A 24,396-nucleotide genomic window follows, 5' to 3' on the forward strand; every position below is an offset into this window, starting at 1 on the left:
TATTGGTAGTTAAGTCCTACCTACTGTTGTATGACTGTGAGACCTCGTAAGAAATACTGATATTAAAATGTTACTGAAAATGTTATTAAGTACGTATGTGTCCACAGGAAAGACATAAATTGATAGCTAATAAGAAAATGTATACAATAAAAATATGTGACATAAGATCCATGTAGATTTTTCACCAGCAATAAACAGTACTAAGGTTCAAATTTTGATTCCCTCATGAAAACACAAAATAAAATGAACAAACTAAAATGAAGGAACAGACACTACAGATAACTGTAAGAAACACAACAGGAGAAAGAAGAGCTCTTGGACACATTCAGCTCAGATACTTTTTTCATTACAATAAAGCCAGGGAATATGTGGCAGCCTTCTCGACTTATCTTTGAAGAAGGCAAATGTGACTTTTGATTAAATCATAGCAAAGGCCGAAGCAGTAACACAACCACTTTTATACTAAACCACAGCTCATTAAACTTAGCTGATAACATGAATAAACATAATAAATCAAAAATCATTTGCCAGTTCTAAAAAAAAAATGCATTACAGCAATTTTAGCATCAAATCTGTAAACAGAGTGAATTTCTAATCTGGTGTTGGAGAAACTTATTTTTAACTCAAAGAAAATTTGACTGCTTCTACCTATTTATAAAAATATGAATGGTCAACGTTTGGGTTCTCACAAACTGCCCAAGCTCAACTTCTAACACTCATGCCATGTCAGAGCTCTCAACGGGAAGCAGCTCAAAGGACATCACACAGTCTATAAACCAGCTGGATGGAGCCATCCAGACTTTGCCTTGCCGGATCCTTTCTGGGCGATAATGAGCAGAGCCGTCTTCGTAGATGATGTACTGCGTGCAGAAGCGCTGATCAGAATCAGGCTGGGCATGGTAAGCAATGGTGTTGATGGTCTGTGTCACGTCACTGTCTGGCTTGGGTCTCCTACTGAGAATCTGCCCCCCTGCTGCAGTAACAAGCTTAATAAGGTTGTCCTTTGGAAGGCGTTTGAAGGTTCCTCCAAAATAGAAGTAGCATCCATCAAACAGTTTTGGTAACTGCAATCAGGGGGAAAACATTGTTAAAGTGGATCAAAATATGCAAAAACACTGACAATGAACCAAGGAAATAAAAGCAATACTTTTCAACTGTTGCGAGGTATTGAGAAAAATTGTACTTCAAACAAATTAGACAAAGAGAAATATTCAAAGGGTTCGTAGCCATATTTATCATAATTTTTTTATATAAACATGTTGGCTTCTTTAATTTCCTAAAATTGTAGGAATGATCTGGAGTAAAATAACTAAAACTGCTTTCCAAACTTCCTTTTTTGGGCTTTTATGCATTGGGTGGTGGGGAGTATATATGGTCCCGAGAATTCTAAGATATCTGAAATACAGTTGAGGGACACTAGGCAAAATTCCATTAAATCACAAAGTGCTACAATTTCCACAGGCCCTTGTTCACCTCTGCCCATCCACACTCATCTCTGTGGTGGATACAGCGAAAGGGCAGCCTCCAGGCATCCAGAGAGGAAAGTCCCAGAACACAACAGACTAGAAAGTCACAGTTGGGGATCCAATTGGTTATGAAACATGCTTCTGCCACCAGTTCTGTCCATAACTTTTTTGTTACTTATGATTCACATATTAACAGAATAACTGAGTACTATCCATTAAAAAACGCACCATATGGCAATAAAGACACATTAGCTAAATCTGAGCAGTGCTGAAGTCTTTATTCAGGCTACTTCCTATATGTGGGATTTACCTCAGATTCCAAAAGGTTTATCAGAATGTCAAGATGCCAAAAACCCATGAACAATATCAAATTATTGCCTTTTGGATTTTACTGCTCACAGCAGTGATCTCTTTGAACCAAGTACTTGAAATAGTTCAAATAAAAATTTAATCTATCACATGTACTTGTTAAAGGGGCAGAGATTTTTCCTGATGATGATAGTAAAATTGTCATATCAACAATGAAAACTGTCGAAAGAAAAATACCAGTTGTTCTTGGTTAAGTCTACTTCTTTGTGGCCCATCAGGAACTTCATACTTTTCTTCCTGCTCACAAGTTTTACTCTGCAGACAGGCTTTTACCCCTGGCCAGAAAAAAGAAAAAAAAAATACAAAGTAAGTATCAAACGAGCATTATTTCTCTTTCACTGAAATTAAGCAATTTATCCAAGTGGTTTTTCTTTTTCATGGTTGCTATAAGTTTTATTCTGAAAAGAAACTGAAACCTTACTTATGCCAAAACAAACTATAATAAAATTGGTCTTCCATTTAAGGAACACGTAAGATATCATTTAGGGCACTAAGTAATTGGAGTTGGTGCTAAACATTAACTAATTGTAATCTCCTTCTGGAAAATTTAAATCATACACTTTCAAACACAGGAATAAAAGTCTACATTTGTACTTAACAGCAATTACCCAAATTAAGGTGCATATCAAGTTTATCATTCAGCCCAGTCTACAATAACCTGAACTGCACACTTTTGCACTGTTCATTTTGACAAGTCACATCAAAATGCCTATTAGACTAGAAATGATCTGACATTAGTAGAGTGCTTTAGTGCAAAAACCTAGTCCAGCCAGCCACATAACATGGACTCAACAGTACTCATTAGAGAAACAGTAGGTAGAGTCTGTGACATGTTTGGGACATAATAGGTACACAGTGAAGTTGCTAGCCTGGAGATGACTCAAATGGGCTTTAAAGGAAAATGAACATTTGGATAAATGTTCCACGGTTCTGGATTGAAAACAAATAGTAATAGAGATAACTCAATTTGACATAGTTTTAGAGACATTTCACTAACGACCTCATCGTGCTTGGAGTGGCAAGATTGGCAGCGATTCATAACTGGTGAACTTTCAAAACCACGTAAGCAAGTATCTCATAACATGCCCCACATACGGGACTTGGGGTAGGTGGGAAACTGGGTGGGGCTTCTCCCTCAATATCCCCCTTTACCTCAAATACATGAAGGAAACAATATGGAAATAATAGTCTTGCCCACTTCCCCATTGCCCTTGAACCTTTTTACTGTATTAACTATGTAAAGATTGTCAAAAATGTATTTTAAAAATCATACAATGAAAAAACAAAGAAAAAACTAAAGCACAAAAAACAATAAACAGCAAGAGACAGAAAAAGAAAAAAAAGAAAAGAAAAAGAATTGCAAGCCTGGGTCCAGCCAGGTTCGGTCATGACAAAAGCAGTGCACAACACAGACTGCCAAGGTGAGGTTGCCTGTGCAAGATGTGACCGCAACACCCAACCAGTATGCGTGAGAATCAGGAAGAGAGGGGCAGAGCTGGCAGGGGAATAAAGGGTCATTCCCTTGCTGGACAGCTACTCCTCCCACTGGAGAGTGTGAGCTGGGATGGGGACAGACCAGACTAGGCTGGGCTACAATACCTGTGCACCTCATGTGGACCAGATCAGGGAAAAACCAGGCTGGGCTGATTATTCCTACTGGTGCAAACAAAATTAGAGTGGGTGAGGGTTGTTTGGGCTTAGCCACAGCATCAGCTGGCAGAAGCTGGCACTGGGGGCTAATTCTGTCAAGTCAAACTGCAGAACCACCTGGAGAGTGCATAACCCGGGAGTGGGAGTGGCCTGAGAGGGAAATGGTGGGTTCCTCCCTCTTGGGTTACCACCCCCCATGGGAGGGCACAAAAAACTAGGACAGGGGATAGAGTGGCTTGAGAGACACCCAACAACATCCATGAAGGCTGGATAGTTGAGCTGGTTAGATGGAACAAGGTTTTAGTACCCTTCAACATGTATGAGAGCTGAAGGGGATGTGGGACAGACTGGACTAGTTTGCTACACATACTGGCAAACCAGGGTAGGGGGCGGGCCTGGTGGGAGTTATTGTGGGTCACTCCAACTGTGCTGCAGCTCCCACTGGTTTATGTGAGGGCCGAGTATGTGCTGGGCAGAACCAGGCTGGACTGCAACACCCATTGGTTCCAGTGTAAGTCGGGGCTGAAAACAGAACCAATCCAGCAATTGCAACCACCAGCTGATCGGGGTGATGGACTGTGCCGGGCCCTGTGCTTGCTAGTACATACAAGAAGCTGGTCTGGGAATACCTCAGACAAAGTTTCTTTTGGGATTCCCCCAATCGAAATGGCAGACTCAGAACCCTAACGAAGAAAAGACGGAAGACAGAACAGGTCAATCAACCACCTCAGGTATATGTTGGCAGTGAAAAACTGGACAAACGGAGACTCTATGGTGGACTATGTCAATCAGTGGATTCTTCAACAACCTCATCGTGCCTGGAGTGGCGAGATTGGCAGCGATTCATAACTGGTGAACTATCAAAGCCACTTGAGCAAGACCCTTGGAGCATGCCCGACATCCAAGACCTGGGGTGGGTGGAGACTGGGTGGGGCTTCTCCCTCAATATTCCCTTTACCTCAGATATATAAAGGAAACAATACGGAAATAATGGTCTTTCCCACTTTGCTACAGCCCTTGTATCTTTTTACTGTAATTAGCAATGTAAAGATTGTCAAAAATACAATAAAAGAAAAAAAAGGGAAGCTAAAGGACAGTTGTTAAGGTGGTAGTGTTTGAGTACTAGAATAGAAGAGGAATACATTTTCAGCAGGGGTTGAAATAACAGGTGGTATACTCACCGCAAACAAGGCAGTAGCACTACAACACAGTCTGAATTTCCCAATCACTTCCTAACACTTATTGAATTAGGTACAATAGCAACAGGGTGCTTTGCAAGCAGTTTATAGTTTTAAAGAGAAAACAATGAACTGCTTTGATTCAATAGATTCGTTGTGTGTGGACGTTTACACAAAACATCAATATGTTACCATTAAAATGACACACTTCATTAAAATGTAGTGACTAACAAGTTTAAAGAAAACAAACCTAAATCCTTCAATTACAGGGAGTAGTGCATCATGAAAAAGTGAAGAAACTAACCTGGTTAATTAATTATGCAATTCTTCAAATCCAATACTTACAGTCAAATTTCAGGATCCAGCATCCATTGAGGATTCCAAGCATACATTTCAGAGTACTTTGAACTGCACCATCAGGAACAATGACATGAGTTACTGGAGTAAGGAAAAGAATGATTCTTTAATTAATCTGGCCTTTTATAACCAGTCAGTCCATAGTTTTTAAACTTAAACTTGAACTTTCTTCAAAGGTAATATTTTTCACCAAGAATACGTGTATAATAACATTCTCTAAAATGCTGTCAAAAAGAAAACTCAAATAATAAAAGCACATTTCTAAAGGTCATATTAGCAAAATTAACTTTTATTTTCAAATTATAACTAAGGAAATTATGACATTATGTTGCAATTTGTCACTAACAAAGTCATAAATTAGTTCCATAAATTTGTGTAACACTATAAATTTTACATTTTAACTACATCAAGACTATTAAGTAGTTAATTCCTATAAAAACGTTTTGTTGCAACATGCAAAATATGCAGCCATATATCAATAAACATAAAAATCATCAAAGTGAATCTTTATCTACTTAAACTGTTTTTCCCCCAAAATTTCAAAATCTTTACCTGTACTGTCAAATTCAGCACATTTTTTGGCCTTAAGAATTATTGTAAGCTCATCAAGCATTTTTTGTTGTTCTGAAGAAAGTCCACTGCCTATAAGTACAAGCGGTCTATCCCTCCGCTGCCCAGTGTTGGTCTGTGAATGAAATGGAGATGTCGTAGTGTTAAAATCACTTATTATCTCCTCTGTTCCATCGAGTGCCAACTTCCACTGGTACAATTCAAGGAGTCAAAAGGTTTTCTCTCAGTGCCAGAAACCAAATCATAGCCCTGACTACTTAGGGAAGATCCATCAAAGTGCTAAAAATAAAAACAAACAAAAAAACAGACTAGAGAAAGATATTAAACATTACTTTTATTTGATACAAAGGTGAACTTCATTTCTTGGGTTACTTTAATTTTCAACAATTCCTACTAAATCTGTACTCAGAATCTGGGTACTCAACATTTTTTGGAAAATAATTTTCCAACTTGGAATATTCCAATATGGTATAGGTCTCCAAATTGTTTCCTTGATTATGTCTCTGGGGTTTCACAACTTAATTGTCACCAATAAGCTGCTTCTTCTTCCAAAATAACTCAAGATACTCATTTAAATTATCAATTCAAGGCACAGTGTGATAGTGTAGAGGTAAAAGTCCTCGCCTTGACTGTGCTGGGATCCCATATGGGCACCGGTTCTAATCCCAGCGGCTCCGCTTCACATTCAGCTCCCTGCTTGTGGCCTGGGAAAGTAGTAGAGGAGGACCCAAAGCTTTGGGAATATGCACACACATGGGAAACCCAGAAGAGGCTCCTAGCTTTGGGACTGGCTCAGCTCTGTCTGTAGTGGACACTTGGGGAGTGAATCATCGGACGGAAGATCTTCCTCTCTTGCCTCTTCTCCTCTCTGTACATCTGCCTTTCCAATAAAAATAAGTAAATCTTTTAAAAAAATTATCAATTCAGGGGACAACACAGTGGCATAGCAAGCTAATTTTCTTGCCTGCAAGCACCAGCACCCCTTACGGGAACTGGTTCAAGTACTGGTTGCTTCATTTCTGATCCAGCTCTCTATTTATGAACTGGGAAAACAGTGGAGGGTGACCTAAGTCCTTGGGCCACTGTGTCCACATGGGAGTACAGGAAGAAACTCCCAGCTCCCAGCTTCAAATCAGCTCAGCTCTGGCCATTGCAACCGTCTGGGGTGTCAACCAGCGGATGGAAGACCACTGTATTCTCCACTCTTTAAGAACGTGGCCTTTCAAATAAAAATTTAAAAAAATAATAAAAATAAAAGATCAATTCCCTATGTCTCCTCAATTAACTTATTCCAATATTTAAATTCATACTTGGTCTGTGTGGTTTAAACTATCTGAAAAAACAAGGAGCACCAGGGCTTCTAGAACAGTGTTGACTCAGAGAACTTCTTAATATCACCAAAATATCAAACTCTCAAAGCCAAGAAAGTTGAAAATTGAAGAATTCAAAAAGATCATATACAAAACCATTAAGAAGTCCTTACAGCTCATGAGAAGGAAAAAAGTGCTCTCAGACTAATACTTTCCCTTTATTATCTAGACTTGCGACTTACAGGAGACAGAAGCAAAACATAAAGGGAAGGCACCAACGATAGGCATTAAAGATTAGAAGTCTATGATTCAAAGAAACAGTAATATGATGCAACGGCAGAAATTAATAGATGGAATCAGAACAGAAGTTAATCTAAAGTTATCTGATTTTGTTTCTTCTTTCCTAGAGCATTGCAAAATGGCAAATTGGCACGACCGACCATATCAAAGGATTAAAAGCACTAACAGCACTTTTATGTTTTAAGCACACACCATAATGCCTTCACATGTGTATGTGTACACAAATACATAGACATCTATCTGGATTATCACAAGCTCCAAAGAATACAAGGAAAAGAATGCCTTCCAGCACAGTTTAACACTCATCAGAGCAGTGATGAGTCTAAGGCCTACATTTATTACATCAAGATCATTCGCTAAAACTATGAAGAGCCTGATCAAAGTAATTCATTCACCCAAAACATATTAGAGTCTGCTATGTTTTAAGCAAGTGATACAAGAGATTTCTTAAAAGAAACAAACAGACAAAACCTTCTGGAGACATTGTGCTTTAATGAGAACACTCAGTACTTCCAATTTCAGCTGTTGGAATCACTTCTTCCTATAAGGTCCATGAAGCAACATGCGATACATGTGATATACACTCACCAACATTTACACTAACATCTTTGTATAAGGATATTTACTATGCTATTAGATGATATAACCGTACCTAACCTAAAGACTATCAACATCTCATAACATAAAAATAGATTGAGTGTATGCCTACTCAATTACCATATAATATTAAAACACTACTGCCAAAATTCTTTTCCATTACACAAATCAGTGTCACAAAAACAGCTCTAAACAGAACATACGACTTCTCAATTTATTTTATTCTGCCTCAGGTATATTAGTTCTCTGCATAAAATCCAAAATGAAACATCATTTTTAAATATAGCCCATGATACTATGTCCACAATAAAAGGAAAGCACCAAAGTGGGTCAAGCATTCTCCTAGCATAGTTTTAAAAGTTGCACTAAAAAAAGGAACTGGGCACTGATTTCTCATAGATGAGGGATGCTATAACCAAACAGAAAGCAAGCAGCTGCCAAAGTCACATGTTTGCTGGGGTAAGGCAGTGGGGGGTTAGGCTTTGGATTTGAATGAGCAGAGATTTTAGAACTCCAAAGCTCAAGAGATTCAAAAACCAAGAATTAATGACCTAATTGTACAGAGATTAGATACTATGTTTATTGGTATTAAACAAACCCTGACTTAAAAAATAATTTGGTGTAGTACTTTTTCTTAGGTAAAACTTTTAGTTACTCCTTATTAATGAGTTTATCAAAAGGTTTAAAAAAATCTGAGATTAAATGGGTAAACACACTGCTCGAAAGGGATTGTAAAAAAAGAATCAACAAAACGAGCATGGCAAGCAGCTTGTGAAGTCCTTAAGATTAGAGGTTGAATCTCAAATTCAAAGCAATGCTTTCTAACAGCCTGTAATGTTTACTTAAAACAAACAATTCTAGATGGAAGTAGAAGGAATTAAGCCTCAATTTATCACTCCTTCCCTGCTGGAAGTTCCCTAATGCAGCTTCTCTGAAGGTCTTGGGAATTCCTGCTTTGGGGATTCTAGACTCAGCTACCAAGACTTATGTACATTTTTAAGGGCAAGTATGTACCATGCGGGATACTCCTGTGCTCTCTTGCACTCAGCATATATTTTGGAGCAAACTCTCCCGACGCTAAGAGTAGTGCAGTCCCTGACCTCACAGAGTCAGTGTTCTAGTTGGGAGGGAAATAACAGTAGAACACGTGGTGCCCAGATGCTGACTGGGACAGCAGAAGAAGGCATGAAGCAGCATTGACACATCTGAACTACTCCGGGTCCTCACATTTATACTAGCAGAGAAGACAGCTGCTGCTAAGGACCTGAAATGAGAGCATGGAAATGCAGTATCACAATCCCAGGTTGCAGAAAAACAGGGAATGGAGTCGGCTTCTGGCTGAGATTTCAGGATTTAGGTAACTAGACTTTCAAATTAGAAGGACTGGATATCATTCATTGTATTTTCCTTAGGTATCAACCATCAACACAGCCCATATAACAATCACAAAGTATAAGTTTCTCCATTGAAAAAAAATCTTTCTTTCCTGAAGGAAACTGTCATTCTCAAACTCCAAGAATACTATAATGATACCTCCATTTTAACATATTTAAAATAATCTTTCTCCAACTTTTAACACAAAAGGAATATGGTAGGATAACAACAGTTACGTTTTGCCAGAAGAGCTCAAGAACAAATAAGCACCTATTTATGTTTTAAACACGGTGGAATTAAAGGAAGATGGTCCTAAGATTTAAGAAATCTGAGTACTTTAAATACATTATTCCTAGTTAATCATTCTGGGCAAATTCCTCTCTGAGTCTTAGTTTTACTGTAAAATGAGGAAATTAAATAGCTAGCTTCTAGATTCTCCTTTAACTGATATGTATATAATTATATTTGCATATATAATAGGGATTCCTTTTATTGAAGTTAATAAGCTGTTCGTCTTAAAGCACTGGTCAGTAGCAGCCATAGTGTTGTACCAGACAACTTGCTAAAACTTTTACCTTTAAAGACTCAGTTATTTCCGACACTTTGTCAAGTAAATTCTCCCTGATTCTCACCTGAAGTCGACTTCTTCCTTCTCTACAATTCTACTATATATGTGTACTGCTCCCACTAAGAACATAATAAAATGTGTATAAAAACTACTACATCTACATTTTCTGCTGAACTATGGATCCCTAAAGCATACTGTTTGCATTTTCTTCTAGCATGTACAACTCTTTTCAGATACAGATTTACATACCCAGTTATCAACTGAAACATAACTGCTTGATATTTTAGACATGAAATTGGCATGCAGAAGCACTCTTGTCTTCCACTTGGCAGCAAATGGCACCATCACCTACTGCACTGCTGTGGTCACAGTGATTCTTCCACCCTATCCTCACACTGACATAAGCAATCATTAGGTCCCATTGCTATTATCAAAACCTCATCGTTTGTGATCATCTCTGATGCTCTACCTTAAACCACATCACTGTGGCATTCCTCAGCTGTCATAATAAATACCTGAGTAATCTGTCGTCCTGCTCCCAACCCCACATTCCTTCTTTAACAAAGCAGAAAGAGTGGGGAAAAAAAAATGAAGCACATCATTCCCCTGCTTAAAATCTTTTCAATGGTTCCCCAGTACTTAGATGTTCACTTACCACCCAGCAATAGGGAACTAAAACTTCAAATATGCTATTCACTGATAGGCCTATGCACCTGTGTCTTTAGAAAGTCAACTGGTAGCTCCCCTTCAGCATCTAGGCTTTAACTGAGTTATTTAATGGTACTCCAAAATGAGCTAAAGCAGAATCTTCCAGCAGCACACTATTCTATCCAAGCACACTGTGAGAAAAAACAAAAAAACTTCTACAAAGTACTCATTTCTAAGTCCCTGAAATCAATGTAAATTATTGTAGTTTACACATGTGCAGCCTGTTCGTTCCCACTAGAAGGTCAGCTCCTTGGCAATAATACTCCTGTCAGTCACATGCATTGCTTTGGATGTGCGTACAGCAAATAGCAGCTCAATACAAACTGCTTGACAGTCTTTCCCTGAACGTATCTGGGAATCCATAGCAGCTAATACAGAAAATGCTCAATAATTGTTTGGTGAATGAAAAGCAACCTGTTAACTGGAAATTTTCCCATTACATTCCTTTCATAATGCATTTCAATAAAAGGTATAATACCCCAAAGTTAATTCTATACTTACTACCGAGTCATGTCTAGTTGAGGATGATTCATTCTTCTCTGTTAGCAGTAACAGTGATTTCATATTCTCATTGTCTGTACAATCCACAGGCCGTAGACCAAATATATTCCTAGTAAAGTAAGTGCAGATGGGTTTAAGCAAATAAAATGCGTGACCCAATTCTTAACTAAATCGATGCACTAGTGGAACAATTATGTCAATGTCTGTTTCAAAAACAATTTTAAACAAACAAACAAGGGCCCAGCGGCGTGGCCTAGCGGCTAAAGTCCTTGCCTTGAACGCCCCGGGATCCCATATGGGCGCCGGTTCTAATCCCGGCAGCTCCACTTCCCATCCAGCTCCCTGCTTGTGGCCTGGGAAAGCAGCTGAGGATGGCCCAAAGCCTTGGGACCCTGCACCCGCGTGGGAGACCTGGAGGAGGTTCCTGGTTCCCGGCTCACCTGGGGAGTGAATCATCGGATGGAAGATTTTCCTCCCTGTCTCTCCTCCTCTCTGTACATCTGACTTTGTAATGAAAATAAATAAATCATTAAAAAAGAAACCCAAACAAACAACAAAAAAAAACCCCACAAAACCCACACATGGCTCAGAATTCACACTACACATAAGGAACTAACCTCAAAAGCTGCTGAATTCAATGGAAAAAAGATGTAATTTCAATTTGACATTAGATTATTACAGGGAATATTTTAAATTATAAACGTTGTTACATGTAAACTGTTTAGCAACTGATTCTTCTGTATTCACCATCAGATTTTAAAGTAAGCTTCATAATCATTAATTACTGTGAATGAGAAGCTTTAAAATGCAAATAAAAATAAAAACAATAGCTACTATAGGCTCTATGATCTGTATAAGAAAACACAAAATTCGGTTAAACTCACAGAATAGGCATTTAGATCTATTAGAAGTAAAATTATACCACAAGATGAGCAATTCAATAAAGCAATGAACAGACTGTTTCAAACATTAATTTTAATATGTAGGTGTGGCATAATATATAAAAATCACAGCCACTGCAGAACAAGCTGGTGTGGTTGAGAGAAGCATCTGACGCAGCTTCTGAGGATGTAGTCATTCCCAAGTCACAGACTGTTATACTGGAAGATGCTTAGGAGATTAAAGTAGGACCCTATTATTTGACAGGTAAGAACAGAAGGGTACAACTCCCAATCAGGGCTATTCTCGCTTATTTCAGTAACATTTAGAACTGTCTATACTCTGCCTTATAATAGTAACGAAGCAGTTAAAAAATATAGGACTAGGGCCCACAGCTGTAGCCTAGCGGCTAAAGTCCTTGCCTTGCATGTGCAGGGATCCCATATGGGTGCCGGTTAGTATCTCAGCTGCTGCACTTTCCATTCAGCTCCCTGCCTGTGACCTGAGACAGCAGTTGAGGATGGCCCAAGTCTTGGGACCCTGCACCCATGTGGGAGATCTGGAAGAATCTCCTGGCTTCAGATCAGGTCAGCACCAGCCACTGTGGTTACTTGGGGAGTGAAAGAGCAGATAGAAGATCTTTCTCTGTATCTCCTTCTCTCTGTAAATCTGATTTCTCAATCAATCAATCAATCGGACTTGTGTCCACTATTCTACTTCCTTACTTTAATGTTTTATACAACAGCGTGTTTTCAAAATCAGCATTTCTCCCATAATCTTTTCTAGTGAGTTTTAGCTTTAGGCCCAGCTTGGTTCAGGCTTCACCAAGGCCTGATTTGAGACTAGGCTGCAGTTTGTCTGGTAGGTGATCTCACTTTAATGACAGACACCAGGTCCTTAATTCTCTTATTCCTCTTCAAAGGAACAAGATCAGCTTGGAGGCATGCCTCCCTCTGGTAAGGACCCTGTCATGGGCAGGGATATATGTTTGGAATACTGGCAGGTAGGCCTGCTGCCATAAAGACCAGGGAGAATGGGGATCACCAGCCTATGTTACTGGGGGATAGTCCACTTAGTACCTAGAAGGATAGCAGCTGAAACAATTAATTAACAAATGTGCTTGCTAATGATTGTTGCAACTTGCAAGTAATCTCAGACCCTCAGATTTCTGACATGTTTGGTTTATACACACAGAATAAAAACAGACTCAGCAAGTTGCACTGGGGTCTTGGGCCAGGTTCATGTGTCAGGAGTCAATCCTGGTTGCCTCTTTTTTTTTTAAAGATTTATTATTATTGGAAAGCCGGATATACAAGAGGAGGAGAGACAGAGAGGAAGATCTTTCATCCAATGTTGCACTCCCCAAGTGAGCCACAACGGGCCGGTGCGTGCCGATCCGATGCCGGGAACCAGGAACCTCTTCCAGGTCTCCCACGCGGGTGCAGGGTCCCAAAGCCTTGGGCCGTCCTCAACTGCTTTCCCAGGCCACAAGCAGGGAGCTGGATGGGAAGTGGAGCTGCCGGGATTAGAACCGGCACCCATATGGGATCCCGGGGCGTTCAAGGCGAGGACTTTAGCCGCTAGGCCATGCCGCCAGGCCCGCCTCTGTTTCTTTATCTTGTGTTCCTCACTCCTAATTCTTCCTATTTCTAATGAGTTCTCTCAGTGCCCATCTCTCAGCCTTGTACCTTTTAGGATTGCTGTGTGCTGGCACTTGACAATTTTTTATTATACATAAATACCGTACCATTAATGCAGAAATGCAATGTGTTAAACAGGACATAAACGGACAAACAGAGGTGCTGGTGTTGTATGTAGTTCAGGTTGTCTAGGACGCTACTATCCCATATTGAGTGCTGGTTCCAGTTCCAGCTACTCTGCCTCCAATACAACTGCTGACTAACACATGTTCGAAAACAGATGAGGACATGTGTTCAGAAAACAGATGAGGACAGTCCACGTGCTTGGACCCTGTCACCCACATGGTACACCCAAATGGAGTTCTACACTCCTTACCTGAGCCTGACCAGTGTGGACTGTTGTAGCTCTTTAAATGGAAGGTTCTCTATCTCTTCCTCCCTATTAATCTGCCTTCATTCAAAATAAAAGTAGAAACATGGTACAGTATCAGTTTTTCAAATGAAGTAAATGAACACAAAAGGTTCTGGAAGAAAGAGTAAAATAGGGAAAAGAGGGAAGAGGAAGGTGTCAACGCTGATGCAGCACAGAGAAGGTTATACCATTGAGGGTTAGAAACATTTACTGAGTTCAGACACAAGGTCACTAATGATTTGGACAAAAACTGTTTCGAAAGTCTAGTGGATTAAAGTAGTGTGAAGCACAGCAAACGTTTTCCTAAAGACTGCTATTCCTTATTGCCAGATTGAGTCTCTCAGTGCTGGATAAACACAGACAAGTTTATATTCTCAGATTCCTTTCACGAGCAGGCCCAACACCGTTAGCCTTCCTCTGGCAAGAGTCTCGTTCCTGCCAAGGTATAATGCAATCAATTGCATTTCAGCCTTCTGAGTTGTAACAGAGTGACACAAGTCACTATTTACATTTAGAATGGACAATCTTAGTGTTTCAAAAAGATCTCATCCACTAAACTTGAAACTTCTAAATGCCATTCCCTAAAATACGCTTATATACCAACAGCACCCTTTCCTCACAACATAGGCTGTTATGAAAGTGAAAAATAGAAATCTGAGTTGAAAAATCAATACTCTGGGTCTTAAACCTGAACTCCCAAACTAAAAAAATGAATAAACAAAACAATTGTATACTATGTGCTATTTTTAAAAAACCACCACACATCTAAGGACTTTGTAAAGGCAAACAGATTTTACAACGCACAGAGATAAAATTTAAGAACTTACTCAAGTACACTTTAATGCACAGAAAGTGGATGGCATTAACAAAGTTACTTTATACAATCAGGAATAAAGGTCCACTACGACAACAAGAAAAGGTTAAGTGAAAGTACTTCTTAAAGTACTCTCACTTAGAAGCTGTAACTTGGGCCTGGCACGATAGCATAGTGGTTAAAGACCTTGCCTTGCACGCCCCGGGATCCCATATGGGCACCAGTTCTAATTCCGGCAGCTCCACCTCCCATCCAGCTCCCTGCTTGTGGCCTGGAAAGCAGTTGAGGATGGCCCAAAGCCTTGGGACCCTGCACCCGCATGGGAGACCTGGAGGAGGTTCCTGGCTCCTGGCTTCAGATTGGCTCAGCTCCAGCCGTTGTGGCTGCTTGGGGAGTGAATCAGCAGATGGAAGATCTTCCTCTCTGTCTCTCCTCCTTTCTGTACATCCGTCTTTCCAATAAAAATAATAATAAAAAATCTTTAGAAGGTGTAACTTCAAAATAAAAAAAAGAAAAAATAACTGTTTCATGAAAAAAAGAGAACTGCTTCATGAAAACACACTCTCAATACTCTTTCAAGTACATGGTCTCTCCTCTTAATTATGGAAAGCTTCTATTTACAAATGATGAATTGACGAATGCCATATTACAAATGATACAGAAGGAAAGATCAGTTAAATATCAGATCTGCTTGACCCCTTACTAAACCTGTCATGTTCTTGTTTTAGCGTGAACCAGTGATATCCATAACTGGGCAAAGATATATACATGGTACCTTAAAACAAAACGAAACAAAACAAAACAAAACAAAACAAAACAAAACCTGCAGTAATGGACCAGTTGTAACATAGTGGGTGAAGCCACTACCTGAGACACTGGTATCCCGTGTGGGTGTGGGATGTATACTGACTGCTCCACTTCCAATCCAGCTCCATGCTAATTGGGAAAAACAGCAGAAGATGGCCCAAGGGTCTGGGCCCATGCCAACAAGCAGATTCTGATGAAGCTCCTAGCTTCAGCCTGGCCCAGCACTGGTCATTTTGTTCATTTGGGAAATGAACCAGCAAATATAAAACCTCTCTTTCTATACCTTTCAAAATAAATAAATAAACAACAAATCTTAAAACACACACACACACGAGATAACAGAGCATATGTAAAATTTCTTCTGTAGTATTTGGCGCATGCATGCACACACACACACCCTACGCTTTTTCTTCATAATGATGAATGTGAGTGGCCTGTCAAGTCACAGACTAAGTGTGAAAAATGAATTTAGAATGCATATAATTAGATTTAGTCACTTTGGAAAAACACAGATACTACATAAAATAATCTCACATGTTGTCACATGCATCACTAACTGCAGACAGTAATAAATCAGTTATTCTCCCTCACTACAAAGGGAAGATTTAAACTTTTTTTAGATTTCTTCAACATCAGACTAAAGATAGTTGGCAGTAATTTAATGTGCTATATTATATACTGCTTACCAAGGGAGCTTACAGAATGTTTTTCTAAACATACTGAAATACAGTATACTCTTTGATCTTCTAGTATGAAAACCAAAGCCATAACATGCAGATGAGGTATTCTGGAGAGATATATTAGACTGAGAAAACACTGCCCTTGTCTATAAGCCTACTGATGACAAACACTCATCCCACTGACGAGAGTCAAATTGGTAAAGTGTGAATCACAGCATAAGCAATGAAGTGAAATGCAACACAGATTTTTAACATGAATTTTAAAGAGGTAAAGAATACAAAATAGCAGACAAGATGGCCTTGAGCCCAGGACTAGCAATAAGAAATTGTTGGCTGAGTATGAAGTACCTATGGAAGAAATAACAACATGGTTCTTAAAATCTATAGTTGATGGAAGAAAACCTTTATCAAGTGAAAACCAACCACTGTCATCTCATGTACAGGGGGCTAAATAGGATATGAAAAATTGATAAAATAAGCAGTGTAAAGCATAGACACTGAAAACAAAGACAATATGTACTTGCGGAATTGGAAGGACATATGTCCATGGGTCAATGAAAACAAATATAATTTAAGCTATTTTCAAAAGAGGAAAGACTAGGCATGTTTACATAACATGCTTGACAATGAATTAATACCATTCATACGCACCCTGTTTTATAGTTCAGCTCTTTTAATGTTCTATGGAAGAAAAGTCTATCTTATTCAAAGAGTGCCAGATCATTATGTAAACAAAATAATCTTCATATCAAACTCCAAAGATTGTACTTTTTCTGATTCTTGAAATATGATGCATCATCTCAGATCAAGCAAAGTCTTGATTCTAATATTTTAATAGTATTTGTTTGAAAGGCAGAGTTACAGGGGGAGAAGGTGAGACAGAGAATGAGTTACTTTCATTCTGCTGGTTCACTCCCCAAATGGCTGCAATCACTGGGGTTGGGCCACACTAAAACTAAGAACCTAGAACAAACATGCAGACATCACACATGGGTGACAAGAACACAAGCTATCAGCCTTTGGATCAGAAGTGAGGCAAGAGGGACTCAATGGGCCAGCACACTGTCAGAACAAGCTAATCCTCCATCTGTGGTGCTGGCATCCCATACATGCACCGGCTTTTATTCCCACTACTCCACTTTGGATCTAGCTCCCTGCTAAATGGCCTGGGAAAGCTGCTTAGAGGGTAAGTCCTCAGGAACCTGAGTCTGAGCGGGAGACCACAAAGAAGCTCCTAGCTTTGGACAAGCTCAGCTCTGGCCATAGCTGCCATATGGAGAGTGAACCAAAAGATGAAAAATCTCTCTGTTTCTGTCTCTCTCCCTCTCTCTGTAATTCTGACTCTCAAAAAATATAAATACATCTTGGGGAAAAAAAAAAACAAAACAAAAAAGAGGGTCTTAAACCAGTGCTCATACTGGATGTCAGTGTTGCAAGCAACATTCTGCTGTGCTACAAGCCAGCCGCTTGATACTAATAACTCATTATCTCTTCATTCACATTGCATCTTAGCAGATATTAACAGGATTTTTTTCCTTTAGTATATTCCTAGCCTATGCATTTACTTATGATTTTAATTAGTACACTGGCAAATAAGTGAACAAAGATTTTAAATTATAAAATGTATTTGCTATCTAAAGCTAATTAAAAAATGAAACTCGTAAATATTGGAGAGATAATATACAGTGCGGAATGTGATATTCTATAAATGTAGCTGTGGTCATTCTATGTAAGAACAAAGCAATGGGTGATGCAGTGGAACCTTCCTCCTGTGGACAACGCGAAACCCAGGGCAGCTTCCCAAATCGTCATAAGCAGAAAAATGATGTCTATACAGCAGGATAGCTAAGAACTGGCATTTCACAATTACACTGCCTGAATTTAAATTCCAGCTCAGCTACTCAGAAGTTGTACACTTTTAGAAAAATTATACTTCGTCTTTCCGCATTTCCTTATCTGGAAATGAGTCTAACATACACACTCTACTTTACAGGACTTTTGCAAGAACCAAGTAAATTAATACAATGAAAGCACTTAAAACAGTGTTTTTAAGATAGGAAAACCTCAATAATTGCTATCAATAATGTAAGACAGTATAAAGGGAGATAACAAATCAAGCTTGTAATGTTAACATCTCATTTTCCCAAAATTTATTATACATTTTATAAAGGGCTTGTAATGCTAACTTACATCGCCACTTTTGAAAACTACCAGTGCACAGTTTCTTTAATACTAAAATATCAACAGATTTTTTATCCTTTACCTAAGAGTGAGGTCTAGATAACTCTGAAAAATCACTGTTCTAACTAGTAGGATTCTTTCTCAACAAGAATGATTAAAATGAACTTATGAAAGAGTTAAACTGCATTGAATGTTTATTAGCACCCACTAGTCCCTGCAAAGGCCTAATTCACAATAGAGCCCAGGTTTCAGCTATGAAATGGTAGCTACCCAACTAAAAATGTGCCCTGAACGTGCTGCATCAATCGTAAATGGAGAGGAAAGACACATTTAAACTTGTCTGTGTACACAGGATCATACAATTTAATGTTAAGATATACACACAAACATATGAATTAAGGTCATCTCTACTGAAGTCAAACCTACTTATGACAATTTATTGTGTATGACAGGATGGCAAGACAGTCTAGGAATGGAATCCTTCATGAACTTACAAAGTTGCAAGTAAACAAATTTAGTTTTTCAAGTCAATTTGCTTGCTGTGAAGCAGGAAAAAAAAACAGTAATTCAAAAGAGCAACATATTTTTTAAAAGCCATAAAACACAAATTATCTTTGCTATAAGCAACTGATATTTTAGAAATTAACTAAGGGAGTGAGACAATTAACAGGACCAATGGTTCACATAATATTTTCTACTCAGGAATTTAAAGTTCTCCAAGAAAATTGTTAATTGTGAACTAAGCACGATATCCTTTAACCTACAAATCTGTAAAAAGGGAGAAAGTATATGATACACTCCACATATTCAAAAGGGTTCTTATGTGACTGCAAGATATCAGTCCTAGTTTCACAACGGGATGCACAAGAGAGAAAGACTATGGCCAACTAGGTTTAGAACAGCTATCAAAATAAACATTGTCAGACAACAGATATTATGAAATTTTTATTATTGGACATTAATATAGAAGAATTTTTTCCTCTTAAATAATAGACTTTTAGCTCACAAAAAGTACATTTCTCATGTAAAAAAAACAAACTTGGAATTAAATTAATACTGTGTTTAAATCAAGACACCAATTAGGCATATTAAAGGAAAAGGAAATCAGTGTTGAAAAAATACCTGAATTCTCATATATGTTACAACTATTCATAACCCAAATAAACTGGAACACAAAAGGTTCACTAACTGAAGAATACATGCAGTATATAATCAGTATGGAACACTATTCAGCCTTAAAAGCACAAAAGCTTGTCATTTATAGTATTACGATGGCCAGACTTGGAGGTTTTATATTAAGTAAGCCAGACACAGAAATACAAATATCTCATGACCTCACTCATACGTGGAATCTAAAAGACAATCTTGCAAAAGTTGGCAATATAATGGCAATTACCAGAAGCTGGGAATATGACAGAGGAAGGAATGTGAAAAGGTTTTTTTTTCATTTAATAGATACTAAGTTCGCCAGATCAAGTCCTGGCGGCCCTGTTTCCCTAATCCAGCTGCCTAATTATGTGGGAAGACAGTGGAGGACGGCCCAAATGTGGGTCCCAGACAACCACTTGGCAGACTGGGATGGGCTTCCCAGTGCCTGGTTTCAGCCTGGTCTAATCCCAGCCACTGCAGATGGAAGACATCTTCTCTATTTCCCCCTTTGTCACTTTGCTTTTCAAATAAATAAAATCTACCTGTAAAAATGGAATTAAAAGTTCATTTTTGTAAAACATTTGGAAATTTATGTATAGTTTCTTCATAACACAGATTTTCTATACATGTTCTGAAGACCCCAAGTGTACCAAGACAATTCTAAGGCTGGATTTTCTGTTTCTCTTCTCTCTCCCAGGATTATGTTACAAACACCTTCAGTCCTCTCTACAGCTGGCATTACCCTAATTTAAGTAATTCAAACTGAAATTCTAACAGCAACAGAAATTACCAAGTAAATCAAAGCATACCAAGTAAAAAATGATGAATCTACGGTTGGTATAAGTACATTTGTTGCTACCAAACATAATATCAGTATGAACTCAATTAATCACTTCTTTATATCTATAGTGCTAAGAACAAAATTGATAATATTTCTAAAATTTATGTAAAATCTAAGTTATCAAAATCTGTAAAAAAATATATATAATAATGTTAATGCCAATGAGGGGCTGGAATTACTTCTCTAAGACATTTATTTTAAATTCCACAGAAAAGGTCTAAGGTATTTTGATTACTTTTAGAAGTTCTGAGTATGACCCAAAAAACAGCCAGGTTCAGAGAAACCATGCTTCAATGCTATAAACTGCTAAATACTAAAACTAAAATAGACATGAGACAGCTAAATGGCAATCTATAGCCATTTTAAGGTGTATAGCACACGGTTGAATATAAACCAAAATGGAAATGTCTATGAAGAAGTCACAAGTTGTGGTTGAGAACCTGCATTTTCCTATTAACATATTGGTTAATCAATACCATGTCAATTAATGCCATAATGCTGTAATTGGTTGTAAATATTATGTTGGGGCTTTTAATTGATTGGGATGATACTCTGCTGGCTCTACCTTCAGACCAGAGATGGTCTCACCAAAAAACTATTGAACTTACCAGGATAATAAGATGCTGGACTGTATGCTTGGTAAATACCTCCAATGAAAGAATCTCAACTGAATTTGAACTATGGAAATGCAATAAGGTGGAGCAATTCACCGTGGGGGGAGGGGTGAGGGGGAGCGGGGAGGGTTTGGGGAGGGGTGGAGGGAATCCCAGTGTATATAAAACTGTCCCACATAATGCAATGTAATTAATAAAAAAAAGAACCGTATCATAAAAAGATAATAATAATAAAATGTTAAAAAAAAGTTCTGAGTATGATTCTGATATCAAAATCACAACTCATTTTAATTTTCAGTTAAAAATGTAAAAATCCTAAATAAATCTGACAAATTGATACAGAGTCATTTCTAATAAATAATACAATAACACAATATAGCAAGTATATTTTATCCTGGTAACGTAACCGTGGCTTTATATAAAAACATTTTAAAAAAATCATCAACGGGGCCCAGTGCGGTGGCCTAGCGGCTAAAGTCCTCGCCTTGAACGCGCCGGGATCCTCTATGAGCGCTGGTTCTAATCCCGGCAGCTCCACTTCCCATCCAGCTCCCTGCTTGTGGCCTGGGAAAGCAGTTGAGGACGGCCCAAAGCTTTGGGACCCTGCACCCGCGTGGGAGACCTGGAAGAGGTTTCAGGTTCCCGGCTTCAGATCGGCGCAGCACTGGCCGTTGCACTCACATGGGGAGTGAATCATCAGACGGAAGATCTTCCTCTCTGTCTCTTCTCCTCTCTGTATATCTGACTTTGTAATAAAAATAAATAAATCATTTAAAAAAATCATCAATGATATTAATAGGCAAGAAATAAGATTATCTCAGTGTACAATGAAAATAACATAAAATCATCTGATTAAAAAGTAGCAAACCAAGGGACAGGCACTGTGGCACAGAAAGGAGTGCCATATTGGAGTGTCAATTTACATTTAAGTATTGGTTGAGTGCGATCCAGATGGGATTTCAGGCTCCTGGCTTTAGCCTAATCCAGCCCCAGAAGTTCTTGGGCATTTGGGGATTGAATCAGCAGATGGAAAGTATCTCCTTTCCACCCCGCCCCACTCATTTGTATTGCTCTGCCTTTCAAGGGGATAGAAAAAAAAAATTGTTTTTTTCAAAATCACTGGGTGTTTCTAAATTACAATAAGGAACATCAATCCTTATAAAATCGATGCTAATGTTGATTATAAACTTCGTCTATTTTTTTAAGACCAAAACAAGCCATTGTAGCAACTGTCCTGAAAATGCTGATAAATGAACATAAATTAATAAACAACTAGGTCCTAATGCTGAATAGAAGAGAAAAAAACAGTAAGATCAACAATCTATTTGTCAAGAATAACATGATGTACGTATTTTAAAAAGTGACTAATTCACTATAGCAAAAAAGAATCAAAAACCTGGAATAATCTCAATAAACCATTATTTACACACATACATAAAACAGATTACTAGGACATGTATAACAGAAGGCTTGACTAGAGAAACACGCCTGGCCCACAGCCAGAAAGCTTTGTTAACCCACTGATATCTACATGCTTACTGTCACTCTCAATCAAAATTTTAACATAGTATTTTAAAAACTCCTACCTCATCTTTCATTGCTACTGTCACTACTTTAATTCACATACATCTCTCCTTCTCTGGATCATTTTCAGCCTCACTGATTTAAAACTTATTTTTGCATTAAAATAAACTTTTATTTTACTTCCATTTTCTCACAATATTTTGAAGTATCCTCATACACTGACAAGAAATACAAAGTTCTGCCCATGGAACTCTTTGCATTTATTCTACCAGCTAACAGGAACCAGTTCTAACATCCTAGCAAAGGTCCATTCTCAAAACACTGCTAAGTTAGTGGCAGAAGAAGGCAATTTCTATCTTTACCTTGACTGATCATCAACAAAAAGAAAATACAGAATATCTTCATTCATTCAAGTACTAATTCATTCTAGAAAGAAATGTGAGATACTTTGCAGGGCCTGGGAAAGCAGATAAGATCCCCAGCCACAGAACATGTGAACAAGTGAAAAGATAACAGGTAACAATATCGCCAACCTTCTGCACTGGCAGTAAGCACTGTATACCCACCTAAGGAGTCAGGACAGGCACCAATGACACTCATGAAACTCAAACATTAGATATTTTCCATCACAAATGAATAAACCAGGGGCAACTTAGGTGTGGGAGGCCAGCATCACATATCAAAGGCTTCAGTGGGAGTCCTAGCTCCACTTCCGACCTGGCTGATGAGCGGGTGAGAGGCAGCAGTGGGTGGGATCCCTGCCAATCAGGTGGTGAGACCTGGACTGAATTTCTGGCTCCAGGTTGGACACAGGTAGGCACTTGGGAAATATAACAGTGGATGGCAGATTTCTGACTTTGTATCTCTGTCATCCATTCAAAATTAGTGAGAAATTATTATTTTTTAAAATGAATACTTCAGATAAAGTGAAAACTTTTATAAAGACTAGGACACAGAACAGCCAAACACACTTAAGGAAACCAAAATTTAGAAAAGTTAGTGTACAAACTGTTTAAATGGAACTGGCATTAAAACAAAGACTTGCAGAAAGACAGAGGAAGGGCCCAGCAGTGTGGCCTAACGGCTAAAGTCCTCGCCTTGCACGTGCTGGGATCCCACATGGGCACCAGTTCTAATCCCGGCAGCTCCACTTCCCATCCAGCTCCCTGCTTGTGGCCTGGGAAAGCAGTCAAGGACAGCCCAAAGCCTTGGGACCCTGTACCTGCATGGGAGACCTAGAGGAAGTTCCTGGCTCCTGGCTTTGGATTGGCACAGCAGGGGCCGTTGTGGCCACTTGGGGAGTGAATCATTGGACGGAAGATCTTCCTCTCTATTTCTCCTCCTCTCTCTGTATATCTGACTTTGTAATAAAAATAAATAAATCTTTAAAAAAAAAAAAGACACATGAGGCTAGAGATTATGTAGAGGCTAATCATCCAAGGTCTTACAAACTTTATTTTGTAATCTGACCTTTAATTTAAAGCAAAGTCATGATGGGTGCTAAGCAAATAATGATTTGGCCAGATTTATAATTTTTGAAATCACACAGGCTGTAATATGGAGAGTGAATTAAAGAAAAGTAATTTGAAAAGCAGACCAGTTAGCAAACTGCTAAAGCAAAAGCACAGGAAAGCACTTAAATATAATAATCAACAGTCTGAGAAAGAAACAACAATGTTCAGAAATATTTAACACACTGTCATACTCTAGGACCAAAATTACTCCTGGTACCTGCAAGATCAAACACAACCTAGTGTGTCAAATAAATCACTCCTTTCCAACTGTATAAAACACCTGTCCAACACAGTAGTCATCTGGCATATTGTTATTTAAATGGAATTAAGCTACATTTTTAAAAATTTATTCCATTAGTAGCAACAGCTAATTTTCAAATGTCTAATAGCTAC

General features: G+C 38.5%; 1 protein-coding gene across 1 annotated transcript in view; it reads right to left on the bottom strand.

The window, feature by feature from the left end:
* Positions 1–393: 393 nt before the first annotated feature.
* The window catches only part of BARD1 (BRCA1 associated RING domain 1), a 74,572-nt gene continuing 50,569 nt past the window's right edge, over positions 394–24,396 (bottom strand). Inside the window, exons 7-11 of the mRNA XM_058664973.1 lie at positions 10,949–11,057; positions 5,573–5,705; positions 5,009–5,101; positions 2,013–2,110; positions 394–1,064 (exon numbers count right to left, since the gene is read on the bottom strand). Of these exons, the coding sequence (XP_058520956.1) occupies positions 717–1,064; positions 2,013–2,110; positions 5,009–5,101; positions 5,573–5,705; positions 10,949–11,057 (781 nt within the window). The 3' untranslated portion in view covers positions 394–716. The remainder of the gene's footprint in view (positions 1,065–2,012; positions 2,111–5,008; positions 5,102–5,572; positions 5,706–10,948; positions 11,058–24,396) is intronic.

Source organism: Ochotona princeps, chromosome 5 (assembly GCF_030435755.1).
Source record: "Ochotona princeps isolate mOchPri1 chromosome 5, mOchPri1.hap1, whole genome shotgun sequence".
NCBI classification, from domain to species: Eukaryota; Metazoa; Chordata; class Mammalia; order Lagomorpha; family Ochotonidae; genus Ochotona; species Ochotona princeps.